General features: G+C 47.2%; 1 protein-coding gene across 5 annotated transcripts; it reads right to left on the bottom strand.

Moving 5' to 3' along the window:
• Positions 1–919: 919 nt before the first annotated feature.
• GCNT4 (glucosaminyl (N-acetyl) transferase 4) lies at positions 920–24388 on the bottom strand. Of its 5 annotated transcripts, XM_080373334.1 has the most exons (5): positions 19130–23717; positions 17083–17243; positions 6626–6688; positions 3830–5134; positions 920–3386 (listed from the first exon to the last, which is right to left on the bottom strand). In XM_080373334.1, the coding sequence occupies exons 4-5, from the start codon at positions 5131–5133 to the stop codon at positions 3293–3295; spliced, it is 1398 nt and encodes a 465-aa protein (XP_080229460.1). In that variant the 5' UTR covers position 5134; positions 6626–6688; positions 17083–17243; positions 19130–23717; the 3' UTR covers positions 920–3292. The 5 variants fall into 5 exon arrangements, with proteins under 5 accessions (XP_080229460.1, XP_080229458.1, XP_080229457.1 ...); XM_080373332.1 differs by lacking the exon at positions 6626–6688; XM_080373331.1 differs by lacking the exons at positions 6626–6688; positions 17083–17243; positions 19130–23717 and adding an exon at positions 23724–24388.
• Between the last annotated feature and the right edge of the window lie 361 nt (positions 24389–24749).

Genomic DNA, 24749 nt, shown 5'->3' with positions numbered 1-24749 from the left:
TTCCTTGTTTTGCTTTGCTTGCATGTGCGGCTTTTGCTTTACCCATTAAATCATTCTTATCTCAACCCTTGAGTTTTACATTCCTTTCTGATCCTCCTTCCCATCCCTCTTGGTGGCAGGAGGTGAGCAAGCAGCTGCATGGTGCTTGACTGCCGGCCGAGCAGAAAGAAACCCAGCCCAAATCTAGTGTCAAACCTGTTGTGAGCAGGAGGGTGGGCTAGGCTAGATGATCTTTCACACTGAGTGATCCTATATTTTTTGAGAACTGCCTTTCTACAAGCTTGAATAGCCTTTAAAGTCACCTCCAAAAAACAGAAATATCTATTATTCATTAGAAAATCAGCACTTCATGAAGTTGCAACTGTGCCTGTAGAAATTTTACTTCCCTAGCTAGCAAGCATACAGCTGTAGTGGTGATGTTGCCTCATACTGTGCCATATCTGCATCCACTTCTTCACTATCTAGAGAAGCATGAGCTGCCTTATTTCAAACTAATTACAGGCATCATTCCATCCAATTCAGTTAAAGTACCACAAAGTTGCATGTTGTTCAAAATCATTTACTTGTTAAGTTAAATGTGCTGGGGGATTATTTTTATAAATTTATGGTAGAGCAAACCACTCAAACACAAATGGGGATGCGTGTATATACATACATAAAGCCAGTTTAAGTGAAGGAAAAATTTTAAATGTATCATTACACATCAACTTATGTGCGCAGAAGGCAGTGGCTTGGCCCTTTGGGATCCTAACATCCTCTTTATCAACCTTTTTCCACGGGGGAACTCTCTATATACAAGTACTGATGCATGAATCTGTAAATACTGTCAATATTTCATTTTCTACAAAGTATCTATAAATTACATCAAGTCAGGACAGCCCTGGGCAGACATGGGAAGTCACTCAAGTAAGCGACACACTTTAAAAATAAGCTTCATTTATTTCAGAATCAGTACATCAAAGAAGTACTTGACCTGTGCATCCACAGACTCCATAAATAGCTTAATAAGCAATTAGTACTGTGCAACCCACCCGCAACACCCATAGGTTTTGAAGTGTTTAGCAAGGTAATAGAACATAATTGTTCCCATTTTACAGCTAGAACAGCTGGAACAGAAAACTCAGATGTGGTCTCATAAGAAATCAGTGTTACAAATGGGGAAAAAGGCCCATGATTCCTGACTCTCAAACCCAATCTCAAGCCACAGATGACTTGACCACGAGTACATTTATAAACAAAAACTGAGACCAAAAAATTACTTCATTCTTTCAACTCAAATAAAAAACCAAAATTGGTCATGGGTGTGAGACATGGTCGTTATTGCAACCATTTGTGGATCAATAAGACGAGATATCCCCAAGTCACTTGTGGGAAGAGGCCCCTTAATAAAAGCCAGATGGGTAGAAAGAGGACAGTGGCACGGAGCAAGCTAGATCCCAGGGTCCACTGGAATCACCGAAACTGAACTTGTGGCACAGCAACATCCCAGACAAACCCCCAAAATGCCAAGAGGTGTTCCTGAGTTGCAGGAGTTTCTGCAGACCCCTGGATTAACAAACTTCTCTCATGCTGCAGCATGGGGACCCAGCTGCGAGGAGGCCCCTGAGCTGCTTCGCTACCAAGGAGGCCTGGCACGGCCATGGGAAGCAGAGGCTGTCGGAGAACAGATGCTCTGCAGCTCAACCAAGGCTTGCTCAGGCCCCCATCAGCCTGGGATCATGGTGGCACAAGGCAACAAGACTTGCACAGAAAGACACTTCTACACAAGGTCTTCATTTGTTCAATATGGCTGTTCTTACGATTACCACTTGACTTCACATGTTTTGCATTTCATCGTAGCATCACATTGATGAACGCTAATTAGAAATAGCACTTGTTACCTACAGTGTGTAGACATACTGTCTCAAGAGGACTGGGATTTCAGAGTGCCTGTGGGTTGATCCTGGCTAGACACCAGGTGCCCACCAAAGCCACGCTATCACTCTGTCCTCAGCCGGACAGGGGAGAGAAAATATAACGAAAGGCTCTGTGTTCAAGATAAGGACAGGGAGAGACCACTCAGCAATTGCCATCACAGGTAAAACAGACTTGACTTGGGGAAATTGGTTTAATTCATTGCTGATCAAATCAGAAAAAAACCACAACACTTTCCCCCTACCCCTTCCTTCTTCCCAGGCTTAACTTAATTCCCAATTTCTCTGCCTCCTCCCCCAGAGCAGTACAGAAGGTTGGGAAATGGAGGTTGCAGCCGGTTCATCACACACCGTCTCTGCCGCTCCCTCCTCCTCAAACTATTCCCCTGTTCCAGCTTGGGGTCCCTCCCACAGGAGACAGTTCTCCATAAACTCCAGCATGATTCCTCTTCACAGGCTACAGTTCTTCACACACTGTTCCAGCGTGCATCGCTTCTGTGATGTGCCACCCTTCAGGATCAGACTGCTCCAGTGCCCACAGGTCCTGCCAGCAAATCTGCTCCAGCACGGGCTTCCCCTGGGGTCACCATCTCCTTCAGGAAACCACCTGCTGCGGCATGGAGTCCTCCACAGGTGGATATCTGCTCCACTGTGGACCTCCATGGGCTGCAGGGCACAGCCTGCCTCACCATGGTCTTCCCCACGGGCTGCAGAGGAATCTCTGCTCTGGTGCCTGGAGCACCTCCTGCCCTTCTGCACTGCCCTGGGGGTCTGCAGGGTTGTAGCTCTCACACAGCCTCACTCTTCTCTTATGCTGGCACAGATTTCACCCTGCCTTCCCCCCCCACCCCTTCTTAATATGCTATCCCAGAGGCACCACCACCACTGCTGATGGGCTCAGCCTTGGCACTGGCTCCATTGGACATGGGGAAAGCTTCTAGTAACTTCTCACAGAAGCCCCCCCTGCAGCCCCCCCACTACCAAAACTCTACCATGCAAACCCAGTACACACACAGAGGAAGATATTTCTACAGGCAGAGGGAGAAATAAAGATCAACCTCTTTTGGCATGGATATCTACTGTAAGGGGCTGCAGAGACTGCCTGTAGGGCATGCTTGTATACTGCCTTCAGAGGATAACACCACCTAATTCTGCTTCAATCAACAACCACCGATTTCATAGGCAGGGCACAGCACCTGAGCACACGCTTCACAGAAGGAAAAGTAATGGACAAATGAGCTGGGAGAAGAGAACGATGCTACAGACAATATGGTATCTAAGGATCTTTCCCTTGTATCATCCAGTCATAGTCATATTGCAAAGGTCTTTGTTAGCTCCCACAGACAGGCAGTTTGGGACTTCAGGTGAGGCCACATGGCTCATTTGGTGTCATGCGGATCTCTTGGTTTTGTCTGTGAGCTGGGCACTTCCAGTTTTCCTGAGGTAGCAGATACAGAGGTCTTTGTTTCATACCTTTAAGAAAAACAAAAGTGAAGGAAAAGGGGACAGGCGTTGGAGTTTCTTAGGAAAGACGCAAACACACTTGATGTAAAACACATTTCTAAAGTACTCCATTGGGACAGACACCAGCAGAGCCTCCAAAAGCAAACCTTACCCTCGCAGAATCACTCTGAAGAACAATTACAGGATTATTATGGCAAGTTACAAAACAGTTAATAGGAAAGGCAAGACTTTTCATAAATAAATGGCCAGGCACCTGGCTCTCCAGGCCCCTGAGCTTCATGCAGAATGGATGTTTCGCTTGCCAACATCCTGCAGCAGGTCAAGGCAGAGGAACTGCAGGCACTGTGCTTAACAGTACATAGTACTGACAACAGGGAATACAGTGCTGCTATAGCAAGGCATTCACAGGATTTATGTGCAGAAAGTATTTATCAGAGGACAAATATACCCACTCTCTCTGTTGTTCTGCCAGTTTTTCTGCCAAGCATTTTACCAGGACAGGGTCTACTTTGGAGTCAAACTTGTTGGCGAACCAGTGCCCGTAATTCAGAAGCCATCTTAATTCTGCAGCCCCATAGATGCAGACACTGCGAAGGTGGGTACCAGTGCAGGGAGGATACAAATGGTCTTCAAGGTAATTCCATTTCACCAGACGAGTTTTGCTTTGTAGGTCTGTTATGTCCTGGGCTGACCTTGGAACTTCCCCAGGGACTCCAGGAACACGTACAAGAGTGGCCCAGAAATGTTCATCTGGAGAGTATGTATCCCTTGACCACTCAAAAAAATCTTTTGCAAGAGAGCTTTCAAGGGTATATTGAATAAATGCTCGGCTTAGAACAAAATAGGCACTGCCTACAAATACCTCAATATCATGAGGTGGCGGATTCTTGGAAATGTTGGTTTTTACAGGCATCTGCATGTATTCATAAGGCACTTTCATAAGTTCATAGTGATAAGTAAATCGTTCTCTTTTGCTGCTGCTTGGCTTTATAGTTTCCAGCATGTTTCCTCCACCGAGTTTCTTCAGTTCAGCGACCAATTCAAAATTTGACCTCAGAGGAAAATCTTGGCCACACAAATTAATAACGTACTTCCAGGGAACTGAGGAGTCCATCAAATCAGACAAACAATTGAAATCTGCTTGCAGACGTGAAATATGTGCATAGTCCACTGTCTCCAATTTTGACGCAATGAAAATATTGGGGAAACATTTAGCCAGATTGTTCACAGCAGATTTGAAACTTTTTGCTGCTTTTTGGTCATAATGGATGCAGTAAATATTTTGATGACTGTACAGTGAATGTATAAGTCTTTCTACCATTACTGCATCTTTGTGAACAACCAAAGAATAGGCAATTGGAAAATTCTCCTCCTCAGGAGAAACAGGTTTAAGGTGGTATTTCCTAAGTGAACGATACACATGGCAAGCACTTGTCATTGCTACGACATCTTCATCAGCTAAATCAATTATCTCTTTTCTTCTTATCTCTAAACTCTTGCCAATTTCATGGGGATCTTGTTCATATATAGATGAACAATTAATCTCATACTGGATCTCATTTCTAAGGTGGGAATACCTGTTTGTAACGTAAGAAGAAGTGCTCAAGAAGTGCTCAACCAAATAAATGCCCTTAGAGGGAAAAAAGTGTCTTTCGACATGGAGAAGCTTCAGCAGTGCGATCAGCCACCCCGTAACACACAGGATCAAGATCTTCCTTCGTGATGGACATTTGTAGGGACACTTGTGTCTCTTCATTCTGCAAGAAAACAAAGACACGGTGGTATTTTAAATCAGGAACTAAGCATCAGAGACAATCAAGCTTCTAACAAAGACATGTGCACACTGGTCTGTCCACAGTATAAACACCACCTTAGCAGGACAGGGCACTGGAAATCTGCAGTTTCTCCTTAATCATCATATTAATTCAGAAACAGATTTGACCACAATAATAGGCAAAGATTTTATACCCCAGAAATAGCTGACTGAAGGCAATAAACCAACTTGGAGTTCAGATCATTTCCAGCTAAATAAGAGTGTTGGAACAAGACTCCCACTGTTTATTTTCCAAAACTTTTTTTAATTTCTTATGAGTCACAAATTGAAGTACAGTAACCCCTGCACTGGCAGAAACATGACTGTTCTCTAAGTGAGTAGGAAGGATTGTTTATTTTCCCAAGTAACTCCAGGAATTCAATGGGAGCAGCAAGGGGATCTCTTGTGAGTCTGCAAAGAATGTGTGCTTAACAGTAGATACTAGTGTTCTTGTTAAAAAGAAGCATTAAACTGAAAGCTTAAGAATTCAGTCAGACCATCCTCGTTGTCTGTAACACTGGGGCTGGCCCATGAAGATGTCCAAGGGGAAATTAATTTCCTTCCTGTCCTCTCCCAACAGGGTCTGACAAGCCCAAAGTCCTACCTGTGTCGAGATTCCTTCTGGAAAATACTGCAAACCTGCCCTGAAGAAAGAGATGGATGAAGACACAGCGCTTCCATTCACTGGACTGAGTATATAATGTAACCTTCTGAAGGCAGGAGGGGTAGCAGTGAGCAATAGCACATCCATGCTGTTCTCTGCTGTGTGACACAACCTCAGATGTGACTCCAAAAACACACACATGGCCACTTTTTATGCAGCAGGGTATTTAATAACATTCCTGTGTAGCAATTTAACAACTGAGGTATGACCACAAGAAAAGCTATATACAGCTTTGATTAACCAGCTAAGTGCAAGCAGCGTTGTTGCTAGCCTTGAATTAAAATTAGACCAGAGTCCACATCCAGGTGCAGCATTAAACTTAGCTCTACTTATCTAAAACTAAGTTCTGCTTTGTCTCTAAATTTAACAGTTTCCAATATTTTCTTTCGAGAAACAGCAGCTCCAGAATGCTTCGGAGTGAATAAAATGGTGGGGTCACTAGAAGTGGCTCAGATGTCTGCAGATCCCACGTATGCATGTAAAAGCAAGTATTGAGGTGTGCATGCAACACTTACTGGAAGATTAATTTAGGCATCTTTAGCATTCCCACCACGGTCAGGTCTCACAAGCTGTAGCTTCAGTTAAAATGCAGCCTGTTGAGGTACAGCTGCTTCATGAATCTGTTCTCCCTGACTTTCTCTTTCCCTACACATCTTTCTCCTTTATATTTCCTTTCTGGGGACAACAGAAAGAAGGAAATGCCACCTCCTTGTTTCTCCTGGGCATGCCAGGCATAGACTGTGGAAGGGAGCAGGGTAAGCCAACACATACCTATTTTGTAGAAGCCAGAGCTCAGCAGCTCCCTGCAGGTTTTACAAACAGCCTCCAGGTATGCTAACAAAGGGAAAAAACAGATCTATCTCTTCATGAAGCAAAAGATCCCAGCAGGCGCTTTCCTTCATTCGTTCTCCAAACTAATCCTGGCTCAATGTCTCAGCTCTCCCCTTTACCTATTTCCTTCTGTGTTCCTGGAGCAAAGTTGCTCTTAAAAGCTGCTCCTAACCAAAGTCAGGTTTCCAGCCATGTGATGGAAGCCCTGTGGAGGGGAACACTGCTAACCTGCCCTGTTTTTCTTTGGAGGGAGAAGACCTCTCTGTGTGGTGTGATGTCTCTGTGAAGCCCGCCCTGTGACTCTGACCAGTGGTCTCCTTGGCTACCAAGGATGATCGCTACCATTCCAGGCTGAACAAGGATCACCTCATCCAGGGAGTGAAACTTCACTTGCTCTCTACTTCCTTTAAAAAGGCAGCCTGGACAAAGAAAAAGGATGGGGAAAATAAGCATATTCTCCACTGCTCCAAACCCCCTCTATCTATGGTAGCCCTGGACACGCGCAGTGCCAAACATGCTGTTTCTAGGCAAACCAACAAAAACACCATCGCATCACACTTCTCTGCCTGAAGGTACCAATCTAGATCACCAGAGCCCGGTGTGGTCCAGAGTTAGACCGCAATGTGCAAGAAATCACTTGGACAGTCCTGAGGGCTCCCTCTTTGCAGCTGATGAGCAAAGGATCCACAGTCAGCTCACTGAACATTCCTATGGTTTTTGGCACTGCCAAGCACTAGATGCTAGTGTCCCATGTAAAGAGGTCAGAAATCCAGAAGACTGTGGTGACATGGTTCAAATCCTCTGCGGAAAAAGGAATTAAGGTGCACTGGTGAGAAATTTCAGCTCCTCCGCTGACTCCCTTGTTTACGGAGGACCTCCCCCTGATCCTGGCTAGCATCTGGTCACATGAGAGCATCAGGAGCCAGCAATTAGCCCCATCTGTTTGCATGGGGGGGTTGGTTTTATTCTTTATTACAAAACACACTATGTCACCGTCACAACAGTGGTCCAGATAGTATCAGGCCATATGTGACCCCAACCACTCGGAAGCACTCCAACATCTCTCCAGCAGTGCAGTTCACCACCACCAATATCCTGTTGACCCTCCTGTGCCATCCTTATCACATGAAATTCATACTCCCTTGTTGTTACCACCATTACACTTCACAGCCAGGCTTGGCATAGCAGTACAAGGGCAATGGCTTTGTTCTTCAAGCATGAAACATTCGCTTCTAACCAGGATGAAGTTAGTTTCTGTAGAAGACCAGAATTTCATGAGGAACAGTACAAGACCAGGGAATGAAACCCCTCGGGACAGAAGGGGCACCACAAATCTCATCAGGTTTTCATTCAAGTGCAAAACCCCTATTTCTTACCACATGCAGCACACAAAGCCCTACTCAGACATCACAGTGTACTGTACACACAGTCTTCTCCAGAGCAGGAGGGAACAAATGACACGTGTCAGATAGGAACAGGCACCTAGAGCTACCTGAAGCACCTATCTGGGGTAGCACTGACAAGACGCTGCCTCTGGTTATCTTGCTTTCTCAGTTGCTACCGTACTATATGCAGGACCAGCATTCCATCTTTTACACAAAGATTTTATAGTGGGAAGGGGGCTTGGCATTGCCGTCTTGCCTTATTTTGTAAAATGTTTGCATGTTCTCTTCTACATGCAAGAAGACTCCTGAGGAAATTAATGGAGACTGATCTTATCTTGAGACAAACAGGTATCACACAGCTGGTCTATATACACACATACACAGCATCTAACCTGGTAAAGGCACTTACTGGCTGGCATGCAAAGTGCTGAATGAGAGAAGGTGAATGGGTTTTTATTTATCCTGTGCACCTCTAAAGCAAGGGGTGTTCAAAGAAAACAGACATCCAACAAGTCAAAGGGAAACACATTTGCATTGTGTAACAAAATGTGTTCTTACACAACATGTAACTATAGCCTGTCACAAAGCACATTAAAGACCATGAGCTCAGCAGGATTCAAGAAGGAATTAGGCAATCAGCTGGCTGTTGAGAGTTTCCACAGTTACTGTTGCCAATACATAAATACGGATGGAAAGCTAAATTCCCTGGAACCATGACATCAGGCAATTACCAGCTGCCAAGACTTCTGACAGGAATTTTTTACCAATAAAAAAGTTTCTTGTGACCATCACTCTGTTCTCTGCATCTGCTTTTATCTACTGCTGGACCAGAAGAGGGATTGGTAGTTAGATCCATGACAGCAATATTTGTATCCCACCCAGAAAATGGACGGGTTTTCCACTGGTGTATTTCACTGCCTTTTTTTTTTTATTTTTCTCCCTTTAAGAAACTGTTTGGGGCAGTTCACCTGGATGTTGAACACCTTCAAAGACTTAAAATAATTTGCTTTCTGCAAATGCACAAGCTGGTCAATGACACAAAAGGAGGAACAAGGTGGTGGAAGAACTTCACACCCTCTTGAAAAAGTTCAGACCAACTTTTTTGATCTGGAATATCAAGTCATTCCACTTGCTGAATGCTGTGTTGGCCTTAGTCAGCAAAATAAACGCTCCCAGGAGGACTGGGCAAAGACTAAGCCATGCCGCTCTCAAATTGAAACTCTCAGTCCTCCCTTCCAAGGCACTCTCCAGCCAGGCTCAGCTGTCTGTATCTGCCTAAGACAAGGAGGCTGGGCTTGCAGAAGGACCAGAAAATACACAGCACTCTTCTAGCAGGCAGTGGAGCTCCACTCCTTCCTCTGTGCCTCAATCCAGTGCACATGTCCCATCTTTCGGGAGGCTGTAGAAGAATTCTGCAGCTCTCCTGGAGCTCGCACAACACTCACCTATAAAATCCATAAAACCAGAGGATAAGCTTTCCCCTCTGTGTACCAAAAGTTATGAATCGAGCTATGGCCAGCTAAAGGAAGCACTGGGAAGGAAGGCCAAGCTGAAGGCAACAACATGCTAGAAAATACACATAAGGAATACACTAGAATTAGACCTCAGTTACTATTGACTTACAGCAACTGGGGAAGAGAGAGAGAACACAGAAATGAGAACAGAAGAAATAACACATATTTGTCTATAGACATTCATACATATATATCCTGGGTAACACAGCATAGGTTTAGGGAAGCAAAGTACAGTCTGATCACAGGGTAATATCTGTAAAGACCTGTTGCCTTAACAGTCCCTTCCAGCTGCTGTCAGCCAGATGTGCAGAAGTTTACCTTCCTAAAAACAAATCGTTGCTCCTGCTTGCAAACTACTGGATCTTCTTCCAGCAATCTGTAAACATAAATTAACAGCCCATGAAACTGCAGAGTACCCAGAAGTGTGCAAACCCCTACAGTGGGCACATCACAAATATGAAAAGCAGCATTTGCACCTGTACACCATCCATAGGCAGCCTGCTTGGGTAAATCACCCAAGTCCATACTGAAACACGGTAGAGAGGCAAAAGTAAAGTGCCAGAGAAGCAAACTGAACCAGTGGCTGCATCTCTTAGCTTTTACAATACAGATTGCTATAACAACGCAGAAATGTTGAATTTCTGCTGAGAGACTGTAACTGCTTGAAATGTTAAATGCTTGCAAGGGGAAACCAAAGGAAAGGCTAATTGAGGGTAAATTAAAGCCTGCTTTTAGGATTCTTTTGGGATGGGAAAAAAAAAGTATTAAAACAATTTAATTCTAGCTCAACTAACTTATAACATTTCTACACACCACCAGGCACTTAGCCTGTGGACCTCACTAAGCATGCCTTTGGGGCATGGCTAGTCTGGATCTGTCATGAGCAAAGACTGCCGCACATCACGCATCTATCCGACTGGGTGCCTCTATCAGAAGGAAACAACACCTGCAGCACCCCAGTCCACCCACTCTGCTCTCCATGTCAACCCCGGTGCAGCCTGGCCTCTGGGACTCTTCTTTTGGGTGCTGAGAGGGAGACAGGACAGGATTCTGTACGAGGGCACAGCCACTGGCTGGTGATTTTCTTCCATGCCTGCCTTTCCTCAGCCCATCCCTCCAGGAGTCACCCTGACTCCTGCAGACAAGAATGGGGGTGAGTTTGCATGGCCAAGCACTCAAGGAAGGCAGGTGCCCCGGGTCTTGACCAGGCACAGGACTTTGTCCAGATTGTCCCCAAGTTATACAAGCCTTTCATGAACCCTGGCTCCCAGGATAATCCTCTTTTCTCTCTGCACCACACTTTTGTTAAACCTCCCAGATTCTACCCTCTCCGTGTTGGTCAAGAACAAACACCCACATTTGTATCAGTCTGATTAACAGACACATTATCAATTTGTCACATCAAAGTTTAATCCACGGCAATTCATTTGAAGATTTCCATTGGAGAAATCTGCTGGTTGCTAGCACCGTAATGCAATACACAAAAAAAGGTTATAAAAATCTGGGCAGTGGCTCTCCCTTCACAACTGCCACTGGCATTCAGAGAAGATGGACAAAAGCAAAGCATCTATCCCCCAAGCACTGACTTAGCCACTCAAAGATCACGCCCTCAGCTGCAAAGATTGCTGTGTCGAAGTTTTCTTTATTCATAAGGCCACACACACCGCCCAGAACTCGATGACGAAACGAAAACGGGTGAAGCTGTTGAGCAGAGGAGGAAATCCTCTCCCCACTCAAGCTTCAGGTGGGAGCACAGCATGGTGGCTGGGGAGCGGTCCAGCTAAAATCTTCCACTCACAAACCACAGGCATTAATTGCAGCTCTTCTGATTGACAGCAAGGGTCTAGCATGCCTTCTGAGATACTGAAATTTAAAAGGCAATCCCTGAGAAGGATTAAGCAAGGGTCAGCTGTGCTGATAACACCAGATGCAACCTGGCCAGAAACCCCTGAACATCCCCCGCCCAGCTCAGTTAGCCATGTGAACGAGCAGGTGCTTTTGCATTTCACTGGCACTCACAAAAAACATGTGCATTGTCTTTCAACAGTTCTTTCAAACTCAAAAGAAACATTTCCTATTTCAGGATTTTTTTATTTAAACTGAACTAAAAAAAGTTCTAAAAGAGATTCAGTTTTGAACAGGAACAAAGTATCAGAGATGGCAGCAATCCATGTTTTGGCTTGTTTTGCAGTTTAGCTTCTGTGGTTTGTCAAAATTAAGCTGGATTAGAGCAGTTTGCTTCTTCATTTGCATTTCTCATAATATAAACATTATTTTCTGTAAAAATTTGTAAGAAGTAGCAAATGGCAATCCTGGCCTCCAAAGCAGAGCCCAAGAGGGAGTGATGACCTGCCTGCCTAAAAAGCTCTTCTGCAGTTTCACCTGAAACAGTGTAATTTTTGTTGCATTCTGATCTACACACACTGGCTGAGGCCACTATGCACTATCAAAGAGGTAGCAAGGTCATTGCAAGTGAATGAATTGTAACTCTCCTATATTATTTAATTTGTATTATTTATAGCTCCATTATACCGTACATCTAGGATGCTGTGGAAACAGCACCAATCAGTGTAAGCTAGATTTAAAGAGACATGAAGGGACATGGATTTAGTGGGTGGATTACTCAGTGGGTAAGGTGGATGGCCGCAGTCAAAGAGTTGTGGTCAACGGCTCAACATCCAAGTGGAGACCAGTGATGCGTGCTGTTCCTCACAGGTCCATAGTGGGACCAGTGCTGCTCAACATCTTTGTTGGTGACAGACAGTGGAATCGAGTGCACCCTCAGCAAGTTTGCCAAAGACATCAAGCTGAGTGGTGCTGTTGACATGCTGGAGGGAAGGGGGGACATCCAGAGGGACCTTGACAGGCTTGAGAGGGAGGCCCGTGTGAACCTCATGAAATTCAACAAGGCCAAATACAAGGTTCTGCACCTGGGTTGGGGCAAGTCCCAGTATCAATACAGGCTGGGTAGAGAACAGATTGAGAGCAGCGCTGAGGAGATGTATTTGGGCATGCTGGTGAACAAAAAGGCCTGACAATGTGTGCTTGCAGCCCAGAAAGCCAACCAAATCCTGGGCTGCGTCAAAAGCAGCATGGCCAGCAGAACAAGGGAGGTGATTCTGCCCCTCTACTCCGCTCTGGTGATATCCCACCTGGCGTATTGTGTTCAGCTCTGGACATGGTCCTTTTGGAAAAAGTCCAGAGGAAGGCCATGAAGATGATCAGAGGGATGTCTCTTCTATGAGGGCAGGCAGAGACAGTTGTCGTTGTTCAGCCTGGAGAAGAGAAGGCTCCAGGAAGACCTCATAGTGGCCTTTCAATATTTAAAAGGGGCTCATAAGAAAGACGGGAACAGACTTTTTAGTAGGGTCTGTTGCAACAGGACAAGGGGTAATGGTTTTAAACAGAAAAAGGGTAGATTTAGATTAGGTATTAGGAATAAATTCTTTACTGTGAGAGTGGTGAGGCACTGGAACAGGTTGCCCAGAAAGGCTGGGGACACACACACTCCAGAAGTGTCCAAGGTCAGGCTGGATGGGGCTTTCAGCAACCTGATCTAGTGGAAGGTGTCCCTGCCCATGGCGGGGGGGGGCGGAACTAGATTATCTGTAAGGTCCATTCCAACCAAACCATTCTATGATTCGATTCTATGATTAAATTAGCTCTGAGTGCACCTACCCAAAGTTTCACTGGATTTACCGTATCACTGCAAAAGCAGACCTTTTAAACTGTTGCATCTTCACAGTGCTATGCAGACAAATAAATCGTCACAGTTCAGCTGGTGAATTGCATATCTGCAGTAGCATAGGATACCTCCTACTGACCCAACACCTCTTCCCTGGAGGAAAATAGACCACACACACAAAGAGGAGAGGGGAGAAGTTGTGCCCACCTCCCTTGAAAGAAAGGCCCATGGGCCTTAAAAGAAAAATGGAAGCTGCTGATGCTGTATGTTGGAGGAGGAACAGAACAGTCAGTTATTAACCAGCTGAGTCTGTACATTATGAGATGTGGTGGTCCAAATTTCTGCTCTGAAGAGCTTCCTGTGAGCACACAAATCAACTTCTTGGGAATAACATTTTAACATGTTTTCACAAGGTGTACATCCATTCCTTCAAAGTAAAAGCATGTTTAAAGCACCACTCCATCATGCATTATCTCATAGAATTGTAGACTGGTTTGGGTTGGAAGGGACTGTTAAAGGTCATCTAGTCCAACCTCCCCTCCATGGGCAGGGACATTTCCACTGGACTATTTGAGGTTGTCCCAAAACATTGAGAAACATTTTACGCCAGGGAGAAGAACTCCATGTGGTTAAATTACCCAGAGTGCTTCTGAATTTGGCCTTGAATAAAACCATTAGAGAACCTGTTCTGTATTCTGGACACGCATATGAGACCCATCTTGCCCCAGTGTTTGTCTAAGTATCTGAGGTCTATCCACAGCTGGTTGAAGGATATAAGGCACTGCAAAGGACCATTAATTCATCCCAGAGCACAGGCTGCAGGATGGGCTGGATGAGGCACCCCTAGGAAAGTCACTGCCCAACAAACTGGAACCAGGGGAAGAACCCAGCTTTTGCACCAGCACTGCAACCTCTGCCTGCTCTGCTTCCAACAGCACAGCCTTGGTGCACCCCCGGTGTAAAGTGTTCTGGGGATAGCAGCATTGCACCTGACCCTGATCCTCTGCCAGTAACAGCCCAGCAACCCCTCCGCCCCAGAGCAGTACTCAGGAGTGATGGAGAAAAGGCAGCTTGGAAGATGCTCCGGTGAGCACAAACCTGAGACAGCCCCAAGAACCAAGCTCCCACTCTGGCTGACCTCCAGTGGCTTACACCCACCAGGGTATGGCGGATATACAGCAGCTTCAGCCCTCTTTGAGGCTGCCCTTCTACAAAGGGTTAGAGAGATTTGAGCAACCCAGAAAAAGACAAGTTCCCTTCAGCAGCCCAGAGAAACTGGCAGGCTTCGGGCTCACGCTGCCTCTTCTGAAGGAGTGTTTCCACTTTACTAAGACCCTAATGATTTACATATGGAGAGCTCTGGTTCCTGAGAGAGCCCAGGGCTTTACTGCTGCTCCCCATGCTAACATTTCTGCTGTTTCCATAAACCCCATGTACCCGGAACAACAGCACCTCCCAGACTATGCAGCTCAGCGATGCCAATGTCATTCTTGCACATCGCAAGCTCCCTTCACTCTCAGCAGGAACAAATTACAAACTCTCACGTTCCTCTTGCTCTGCACGCATCCACACAGTCAAGCACCTCTTGCATCCCTGTATCAGCAGTACAAATCAGAAAATATAAAAACTGGCTGTCTTGTGGCAAAAAAGATAGCAGACTCCCCCCAGCACTGAAGAAGCAGACCCAGCCCTTCCAGAAGCTTCTCCTCCTATTTCATAAGTGACTCATCTAGGTCTATTGAAAATAGCCTTCTTGGGAATAAAGCAGTTTCCTAAAAGCTGTTCCTTTAAAGCAACAGCTGCATTATGCAAGGTAATTTTTCTTTTACTCAGAGGTCAAAGATCTGTGGGTATTTACATTTTAACATCTACTCTTTTCTCCTCCCCACCTAACAAAAACTCCCATGGGGCAAACTCCACCATGAAAAACAGTGAAGGCTCAGACAAGCTACTTTTGACAGGGACCATTTGTAACCAAAAAGTACCCAAATAAGAATTTGCTTTAATTGGTCCAAAAAGGGCAAATGTGTCATTGGCCTCATTAAAACTCTGTGGTCTTCTTCCAACCTTTCCTATGCACTGCAGAGGTGTTCCCAGTTTGTCTGTATTCAGATCACACTGATTTATTAACAGCTCATCAACCACTTTGAGACTACAAGGAATTTTGCAACTCCCCAGCACTTTGTTCCTTTTCCTCATCGTGTCTTTTCTGACATAGCCTGCGCTCCATAAACCAGAAGCACCACAGTCATTAAAGACAGAAACTGCCAGGTGGGTCTACAGCGCCCACCAGCTCCCTGGGTGCTGCCCACTGGGTAGAGCTGTCATGAACCACCTGGGTCCACCACAGTAAGGCCAGAGCCTGGTGGGGCCAAGATGCACCAGAAGCCTCCCAGCAGGCAGAAGGATGAAAATCCTGCTTTGAAGCTTGGCCTTTGTCCAGGGAGGCTGGAAGAATCTCTGCTCAGAGCAGGCTGGCCCCATGGAGAGGGAAAGGCACTCCAGACAGCACTGAAAGCAACAGGTTCAGCAGTGGGACACACAGGCAGGGCTACCTAAGGAAGCTCATAACCTTTCTGCCTGCAACAACCAATGCATCACTACTTCCCTGAGGAGCACTCTGCCAGTCCTTCCTGAAGGACCTGTCCAGTAGGTAAGCAAAAGTCCAAGATCAACTACCAACCATACTGAGTTACAGAAAAACAAAAGCCAAGAGCTCCCTTAACATGTAGCCTTATAGAATTTATACTACTTCTTTTCTACTCAGCATTATCCATCACAGAAGCCCATGACTACAAATGCCACAAGTTATTTCTGGTGTCATGCCAGCCAGCCAGGTGGGGGAAACCATCTTCACTTGTCACATCAGCTTGGGAGTGGTTAACAGAGAGTGTGGAGTGGCAAGACATGTCTGCTACCAGAACAGGAATTCTTGGAAAATTCAGGCTGTGAGTAGGCAACGCTCTCTTCTTGGTGGATCTGAAATACAGAATCTAAAGTACTCACTATGAACGCTGTCATGGGGCAACCTGCTTTTGTGCTTGCCACAGAGCAAGAGTTAAGTGAAAAGGTCAAGCCTGAATGCAAGTCTGTGGAAGGAGAGGAAACAGAGAGAGCAGACACAAGGGAGCCGGAGTGCTCCTATCCCACTATGTTGTTCTCTCTCACGTGCAGAAGCCCTTCTGCCAACACACAGCAGGCTCCTTGCTTAACACTCAGGTGGAAAAAATAAAAAGGGAATGGGTGCTGAGAAGAATAGGAGCAGCAGAACAGAGGCTGGGAAATGATGAAAGAGGAGAATGGACAGAGGGATCAAGGAGGGTGCTTTCATGTAGGTAGCATTAGCAATAATAACACCAAAAAACCCACCAACCTCGAACAGAGCAGCAAAACAGGTGCTTTCTCTGACTTGTTACCCTCCCATTCCTCAGAGGCATCTGAGGCAAAACCAGTGTCTAGACCAGGGGTCCTCAAACTGTTTAACCAGGGGGCCGGCGCGCGGATGCAGTGGCAGGCAGTCATCTGCGGCTGCTTGGTTCCCCCTCCCAACCCCTGGAGGGGTGGGTGGGTGGTGGTGGTGGGTCTGTAAATACCGGGGGCTGGATTGAGGACCCTGGGGGCCCGTATCCGGCCCATGGGCTGTAGTTTGAGGACCGCTGGTCTATACCTTTCCTTGGAAACCAGGTCAGTGTATTTCAGCAACCAACACCATTACCATATAATAGCAGGAACTACGGGAACAATTCCCTCTCCTCCAGGCAAAAACACTTTGGGAGACCTCCCTGATAAAGTATCTGTTTGCTTAATACACACCTGCTCAGGCAGCAAATCAGGCTTGGGTCGAGTTGTTTGCACAACCAGCTCTGCAGGCAGACAGAGGCAGTTAGCTCCTTCTGGTTTCCCCTCTACTCTATACAAATCAAGTCATTTGATGGGTCTCTGGGGAAGGTAGAGGGGAAGATATTCCTGGGCAGCTGAGGAAGGAGAAAAGTAATGACATGCTTTGCTAAGCAATATTTATTTTTTTTAAACTCTCAGTTTGAATTAAGCTCTTAACTCTACTTGATTACTCAATGCTGCTAGGTAGGAAAGTTATTTTATTCACATGCTAGCGTTTACTTCTGCTAGCTGATTATTCACATTGCAAAATTATCTGTTGATAGGGATTGCAGAGGTATTGGTAGGGATTCTGTAGGTAGGGATCACAGAGCTTCTGTAGGATACTTTTCACTGCCATTAAGTCTAGATCAGCTGATTATATTGAGTTTGCCTTGTTTTCCACACACTCTCCCTGCACTAGAGCCTCAGCTTATGCCCCTCTAACATAGTGGTGCCCATGACCAGCCTCATTCCACACAGCTCAACCCCTTGTTTTGGCCTACCTGAATCTAGTACGTAGATTTCCTCTAAATAAAGGTCAGCTAAAGAGCTAACTAACTAGAATTACTTATATGCTGTCTCATGGTCCTTTAATTGCAAGATGTGGAAAAATGTGCCATTACTTTTAGATCCAAGTCTAATTAAACAATAAGCTTGTCAATTTTAAGACCCTGAAGACTTAAAACAATACAGTGCCCCAAAGAAAAACAACAAAAATCTACAGTTTACTACTGCCTGTTTTGTGCTTCCGGAAGATGAAAGACAGCTTCTCACCACCTACATGGGAAACACAGGTTCAGCGAAGATTTGGCAATTATGGGTATCACATATGATTTTTTCCCAATGATAAGCCTGAGGACTCTTCATCACATGGGACACACAGATCTGTGTTTCCTAACACAACCTGTTGCGCTGACAGTAAGTTGTTTTGCTTCTCTTTCTGCCACTCAGTCCCAATTCTCTATGTGTTCTTTAGAAAAGGCTGGATGCTCTTTTCTATTTTCCTCCAGTACGTCAGCAATCCCCATAATTGCACTAAAATATCTAATATTAATTCTTGCATGTCCACATCCCAGAGATATGCCGAGGCAAAGAAAGTCTGTGTCTCTGCTCCCCAGCCAGGGAAAGAGGCAAGTGAATTCTGCAGGGTCATGCAAGAAGACAGCAGCCCAAGAGGGAAGTGAACCTGGCTCCTCTGCATCCCCAGCTAATCTGAACTGCCTTACAATTTTTGATGGAAGTTGTTCAGGTGGAGGCCTGAAAAGAAAAATCTATCAACAAATCCCTTGGTACATTCTGTCCTGCCAGTCAGAGGATTTGCAGCCCTGTTAAAGTGTTTAGAAAGCCCAGGGATAGTCAGCCATGGAAATTCTCAAGCCTGATTGCTTATACATTGAGTATTTAAATTCCCTGACTTCTAATAGATGAGATTATCCATGTCTACCAAGGGCTCAACGCACCATAAAGGCGGGAACCAAGACCAAAAAAAACCCCAACTAATTATTTAGAGAAAAAAACCCACAAATCCCACTAAATACAGTTTACTTCTAATTTGGGGCAATCTAGAGTTTAACAGCTTCGTTCCAACTCATATGGAGCGTAAAGTAATACTACTACAGTGGAGAGAGGGTTAACCTTTACCCCCAAACTACCACATAACATAAAACCTGGGCCCAAAGGGCCAGAACTTGTGTACATTGGCACAGAATAGCACTGTGAAAGAGGGTGGAAGTTTCCTGTTAGGCATGGAGGCAGGATAAACTGCACCATGCTTCAGAAAAGCTCCAGTTAACAGCTCAAAATATTACTCCATTGCCTTCGCCTCTCCACCGAGCCGCAGAGCCCCCTGCAGACCCTCGTCTGTGAGCCCCTGCTGCAAATCACCCCTTTCAGGTCAGTTCCCTCCATGTTAAAGTCTTTGTGACCAAAGTCACAGCTTGTCACATCAGCAAGTTTATCTCAAGGAGAGCTGCAGACCTACCTCCTGGACTTTGCTGTGGTCTCCTCCCCTTGCGAAGCTCTTTAGGATGCTCTGACCCAGAAGACCAACACGGGCACAGCTGGCTCGGTAGTTGAAGAAAGTCCCGGTGTCCGCTCCATCCTGCCGGTGCCCACAGCCTTCACCTTTATTGCTGTTTCAAGCGTGTATGAAGTCGGATGTACAGAAGTAGCAGGGATGGCATTATTGCTTGCACAGATTATGAAAGAAAAGTGTGAAGTGTTAGCTGAAAAACGGTGAGTATGGAGGCTTTGTCTGATAAGCTATGGAAGCCATTATCTGTATAATAAGCATATATTTCTGTTTACTCACATAGCATTTTTAAGTGCCAAGAATATGGTGAAGAGTACCACCATAAAAAGAACAGGCCATATTAAAGCCATCTCATTTCCATCTATGACAGGGTAAAGGGGACATGGGGAAAGACAGGAAAGTACCCAGATGCGATGAGTCTCTAAAAATTCAAGACTTGCCCGGTACTTCACATACTGAGACTCCAGGTCTTGGAGGCCTTGCTTTCTCCACAGATAAGATAGCACCAGCACCCAGCCAAGGCCAGAAATTTGGTCTGCTGCTGTGACCCCCCACAGTCCTGGTGACACTTTCTGAAACTGTTTAGACATGACGATCTGCATTGCAAGTTCACTTATACGTAAGTACCTCATATGGTATACCACATACCTCACATGGCAAGAAATATATTTTTGTGCTATTATACCTAAGCTTTGTGTGTGTGATGGTTACAAAGAAATTTGAGGAACTAAACATTGTACAATTTGCATGTACCAAAACCAAATACCACAGCTATCTTCCCTCAAGGAAAGCACATCAGCTGTATTCCTAAGGCATATGTAACATTCTCCTCCTCTCCATCCACACTTTGACAAAAGTATTGTGTACACCTGCCTCCTCTTCAACATCAGCCTTCCAACTCACATGGATGTATAAATTGCACAGCCCTGTACTATGGAGCTTATTATTTGTGCTCTGCTCTCCAGCGTGGCAGGGGCAGGCTGAATCTCATAAGCTTCAAAGAGAGGTCTGGGTGCCACAGACCCATGGGATCCTGCAGCCCTGCCTTAGTTCAATGGGCCCAGCATGGCTACTTCATACAGCCAGAACAGCTTCCAAATTTCCCACTTAGTATCTGGTGCTCCCTGTGTGCATAAGATGCAATGTGGCATGACAGTACCTGGGTCAACGTTACCCCTTTTCAGCGTGATGGGGGCAGTACAGTGGGCAATGGTTAAGAATACAGAAATATAGATTATGGGAATTTCTGTGAAACAAAAGCACCCAGCACATGCAAAATTGGAAGAGGTCTGCCGACAGCTGTACACCTGTTGCATAAGATTCAGGGTGCTGACTTGTCCTTGCCTGCAAAGCAAGCATGCAGAACGACACACACACCCCATCAAACAATGATGCACCACAAAAATGCACACAGGCCAACTGTGCTTTGCAGTATCAATCCCAAAGAAAACGGTCTTTGATTAGCACCAGGGAATGCTGCCTGGGCCAGCAGCTATCTTCCTGGTGCACCACACAAGCCACATTGCAATTCAACAATGTATGATGGAGTACAAAGATGTGTGGGTCTCGGTCAGGCTGGTAGGCACCCTGTCTTCTGCTTAATGATGCGTCTGTCTGGGCAAAATGAGATTAAAGAACTCCTTCTCCATGGTTCCCCCTCTTGTGCTCCAAGCAGAGGGACCTACATATCGCACTTGGTCACACCGTAAATCTTAGCGAAGCTTTCTCCGCTTTTAAGTTTTTCAGCAAGAGGTCTGATGAGGCTTGACTTGCTGACAGTCACACAAAACTTATCTCCCCTGCTGGATTCAGCACCCTGCAGTTTATGTGGCAGAAATGAGCTTGTTGTGACTCATCTGCTGTGTCTCTTAGTTCCTTTATCAATATTTCCTGGGAGACCTCAAAAGCTGGAGTCACTGTATGACTCCTGCCACCTTTCCGTAGCTGTAACAGCTACGCAAACACCATAAGCTCCTTCTAGAGTCCATTTAAGCATCATCTGTTAGTGAGACCAAACTTGCATCATCAGCATGTATCAGGACAGCCCACACTACTTACCCACTTCCTACTTGAAATCACTTTGTTGTGTAAGAACACAGTAACCAAGACTAACAGCCAAGCAGGTACATCAGCACCTCTCTGGTGCTCCACTCCTAGCTCTGACCAACAACATGTTTCCAAAATCCCTGCATCACCCTTTCCTGAAATCTTTCTGCTGAAGCCTGAGAATGCTCTGTTTCTGTCCTGTTAGCGGACATAAGGCTTCTTGCAATCATTCTGTAGACTGCGGACACCCGCTGAGGCGCTCTACCATATCTGGCCAGGCTAAACAGCTGCCAGGCTGACAAGATCCACATGATCAACAATTACCTGTTTGTTCTCAACTGACATTTCAACATTTTCCAGGCTTCCCTGAATCCTAAACATGAGCACTTGCTGGTTTCTTTATACCTAATGATATAGCCCATAGCTTTGGCCCTTTGTGCTTTTCTAATTTTACCTTTGGTAAACTCTTCCCAGCTCACCCGGACTACTTCTGATGAATTTCAAAGATCTAGTCTCAGCCATCAAGGTATTTTTGAGATGATCACAGTCAGCCTCTTGGCTGATGAGAATAATTCAAACATATTAGGCCAGAAAATAGCACACACAGTACAGATTATCATCCACAACCTATAAACTCTTTTCAGTGTCTGGTCCCCTTTCCTGCATCCCCAGTGTAATCCCAGCACAAGGGTTGCACCAACACATGCAATTCAAACCTGAATGTATCCCTTATCACCATCACTGCTTTTCAAAAAGTTGTAGTCCTTAAGAGCTGCTCATTTATATGAATCATGAGTCAAAAAGCATTATCCAGGAATGTTGGTGATCTTTAAATGCCTTTACAGCTGGGCAGGTTACAGAAAAATACACAAGAACCGGACCAAAATCCATCACTATCAGATACATAAGACCAAAAACCACAGGAGCACAAGTGTAACATTTCACTTCCCTTTCTATGACCCTCTCAGAAAACCTACATGCATGGAACAACAGGCACATCACATCAATATAGGGCCCATCCAGCCCAAGATGTTGTCTCAGAATACCCAAAAGCAGATGCTTGAAAAGAAGAGGAAGAGCAGAAGGAGAACAAGTACTCTGCAACATTTTCTCCACACGTTCTTTCCGTTCCCTTACAGCTCAGCAGTTTCCAAACCCAGGGGTTACAACTTTCTACTTCTTATGAAATTTCAATTTCTTCCATCCAGATGCTTTTGAACGCACATAACTTTTCTAACATCCAGTAGACCGGGTGGGTGGAGGAGGGCACAAAACACTCCACAGCTGACCTGAGTATTGCGTAAAAAGCCGCTTTCTCTTACTTGTTTTCAATTTTTTGCCTTCCAAGAGAAGGTGAACTTCCTGTTCACCGCCTCCACTCCACTTGCAAGTTTATCTATCATATCTACCCCTCAGCTGTTTCTCTCCCAGGCTATCAAATGTAAACAGATTACTATTAAGGAAGTTCATTTATTTTAAGGAATATTTATTTTAAGCAAATATCCTATTAAGGAAATTTGGCTAACTCAATATGAAACGGGATGGTTGACAGACTAGATCTTTGGATCAAGTCTGAGGATGTTCAGTGGCCAGATCCACAGGTGGGACACAGGGGACGAGTTAACCTCAAGACAAGCTCCCCTTAACTTCTTTCTACAAGCTTTACTCTGGTACTAGTAAGTCTATTCACCCCACAACGAGAAAGAAGCTGCTACCGTCTCTCCTCGAGGGAATTTCCGATTGATCCTTGTTGTTCTGTTACTTCTTGTTTCCTCACAAGGAAAAAAGAAAAAAGAGCCTCTTTCCATACTACAGAAACAAGTAAATGCACTTGGCAAATTAAACACGGCCACAGACTAATACACACGGGTTTAGCAGTTTACGGAGAGACAAAAAAACCGCGAAGCGACTTCAGCCAACACCACAACAGACCCGGCTCCTGCTACCAAACCGCACGTTAAGCTGGTGGTAACTGTTGCTTCTCAAGAGCAGCTTCCGCGGCTGCGGCAGCGGGGCGCACCGGCTGCGGGCAGGTGTGCGCCCGCACCTCAGAGCTGCTCCGGCTCGCGAGGCGGAAACCCCCGTAACTAACCCCGCAGCCGCACGGCGCTCTCCCACCGGAGCTCCCCGGCAGCCCCCGCCGGCCCCGGCCCCCTTCCCCCTCCGGCGGCCGCCGCCAGCGCCGCGCCCTGCCCGGCCCGCCCGCCCCGCCGCCCAGCTGCGCCCCCGCGGAGCCGCGCAGCTGCCGCCCCTTCCCCCTCCCCCTCCCCCTCCTCCTCCTCCTCCCCATCTCTCCCCGAACTCCGCCGCCGCTCAGCCTCCAAGTTTGCGCCTGCGGCGGAGCTGCCGGCAGGAGGTCGAGGCAGCTGCGGCACCAGCGCGCCGCTCCGCGCAAAAAGTTAGGGCCCTGCTCCCGGGCCGGTGGGGCGGAGCCGCGCCGCGCCGTGCCGTGCCCAGCCGCCGCTGTCCCGGGCCGTGCCCGCCGCCGCGCACTCACCGGTGCGTGGCTGTCCCGGGCGGGGCGCGCTCGGCGGCTCGCGGGCGCGCGTGTGGCGATGGCGGGGGCGCACCCGCACCCCCACCCCGTGACGTGGAGGAAAAAGGAGGGGCCGCCGCCCGCCCCGCAACCTGGCGGGCAGGAGGGGGAGGCGGGAGCAGCGGCGGGGATCCCGGCAGCGCGGCGGCGGCCGCCCCTTCCCAGGGGAGGGCACCTGGGCTCCGACAGCCCGTCCTCTCCCCGCTGCCCTCCCGCCGGCGCGGCGCGGAGCGGCCCCGCCGCTGGCCCTGGACAGGCGGGGCGGCCGAGGGGGGAGCGGGCTCTGCGTCCCGGCGTGGCGAACGCCGCGGCCAGGAGGGAGCCCGCCCGGGGGGCGACGAGACAGGGCCGGGCTGGGCACCGGTGCCGCCGGCCCGGGGGAGGGCGAGGAGCCCGGGGTCCCGTCCCCGGAGGCGGATGCGCGGACGTGGAGGGGGCCGGTGTGCGGCGGCCCCGGGCCAGCTGCGGTGGGCGCCGTTCCGGACGGGTGAGCTGCGGTCCTCTGCTGACGGTGGATAACCCGCCGTGGCACTGGGGTACCGCGTGTCCCCCGGGGCTCCCGGGCAGCCGCTGGTGTCCCCAGGCCCGGCGGAGCGGCTCGGCTCGGCGCGGACCGCCGCGCCTGCTGCACGGGTTCAGCGGCAACTCGGAAGACGCTGCCGGGGCCGGGCGCGTCCGCCTGTCCCCCAGCGGAGACCTTGCAGCTGGGCACAGCTGTGACAGCTCGCCCGGAGGCTGCTAATTGCTTAAGCCACCGTAACCGAGTTAGATGTAACCGTGTGCCTGTGCTCTTTCCACAGAAAGGTAAGTCAAATCAAAAGGACACAGCTGCCCGACAACTCACCTGCGGGTTACTCTGCTGTAATCGTGTCGGTGTGAGCAGTAAAACTCTGCCAGAGACAAAGCTGAGCTCTAGCAACAACACCCACCTACCCCCGCGACACACAAACAACAACAAAAAATATGCAAAACACCATTTAGATATGA

This window comes from Falco punctatus, assembly GCF_963210335.1.
Source record: "Falco punctatus genome assembly, chromosome: Z".
NCBI classification, from domain to species: Eukaryota; Metazoa; Chordata; class Aves; order Falconiformes; family Falconidae; genus Falco; species Falco punctatus.
This window is presented reverse-complemented; position numbering and strand designations above follow the sequence as displayed.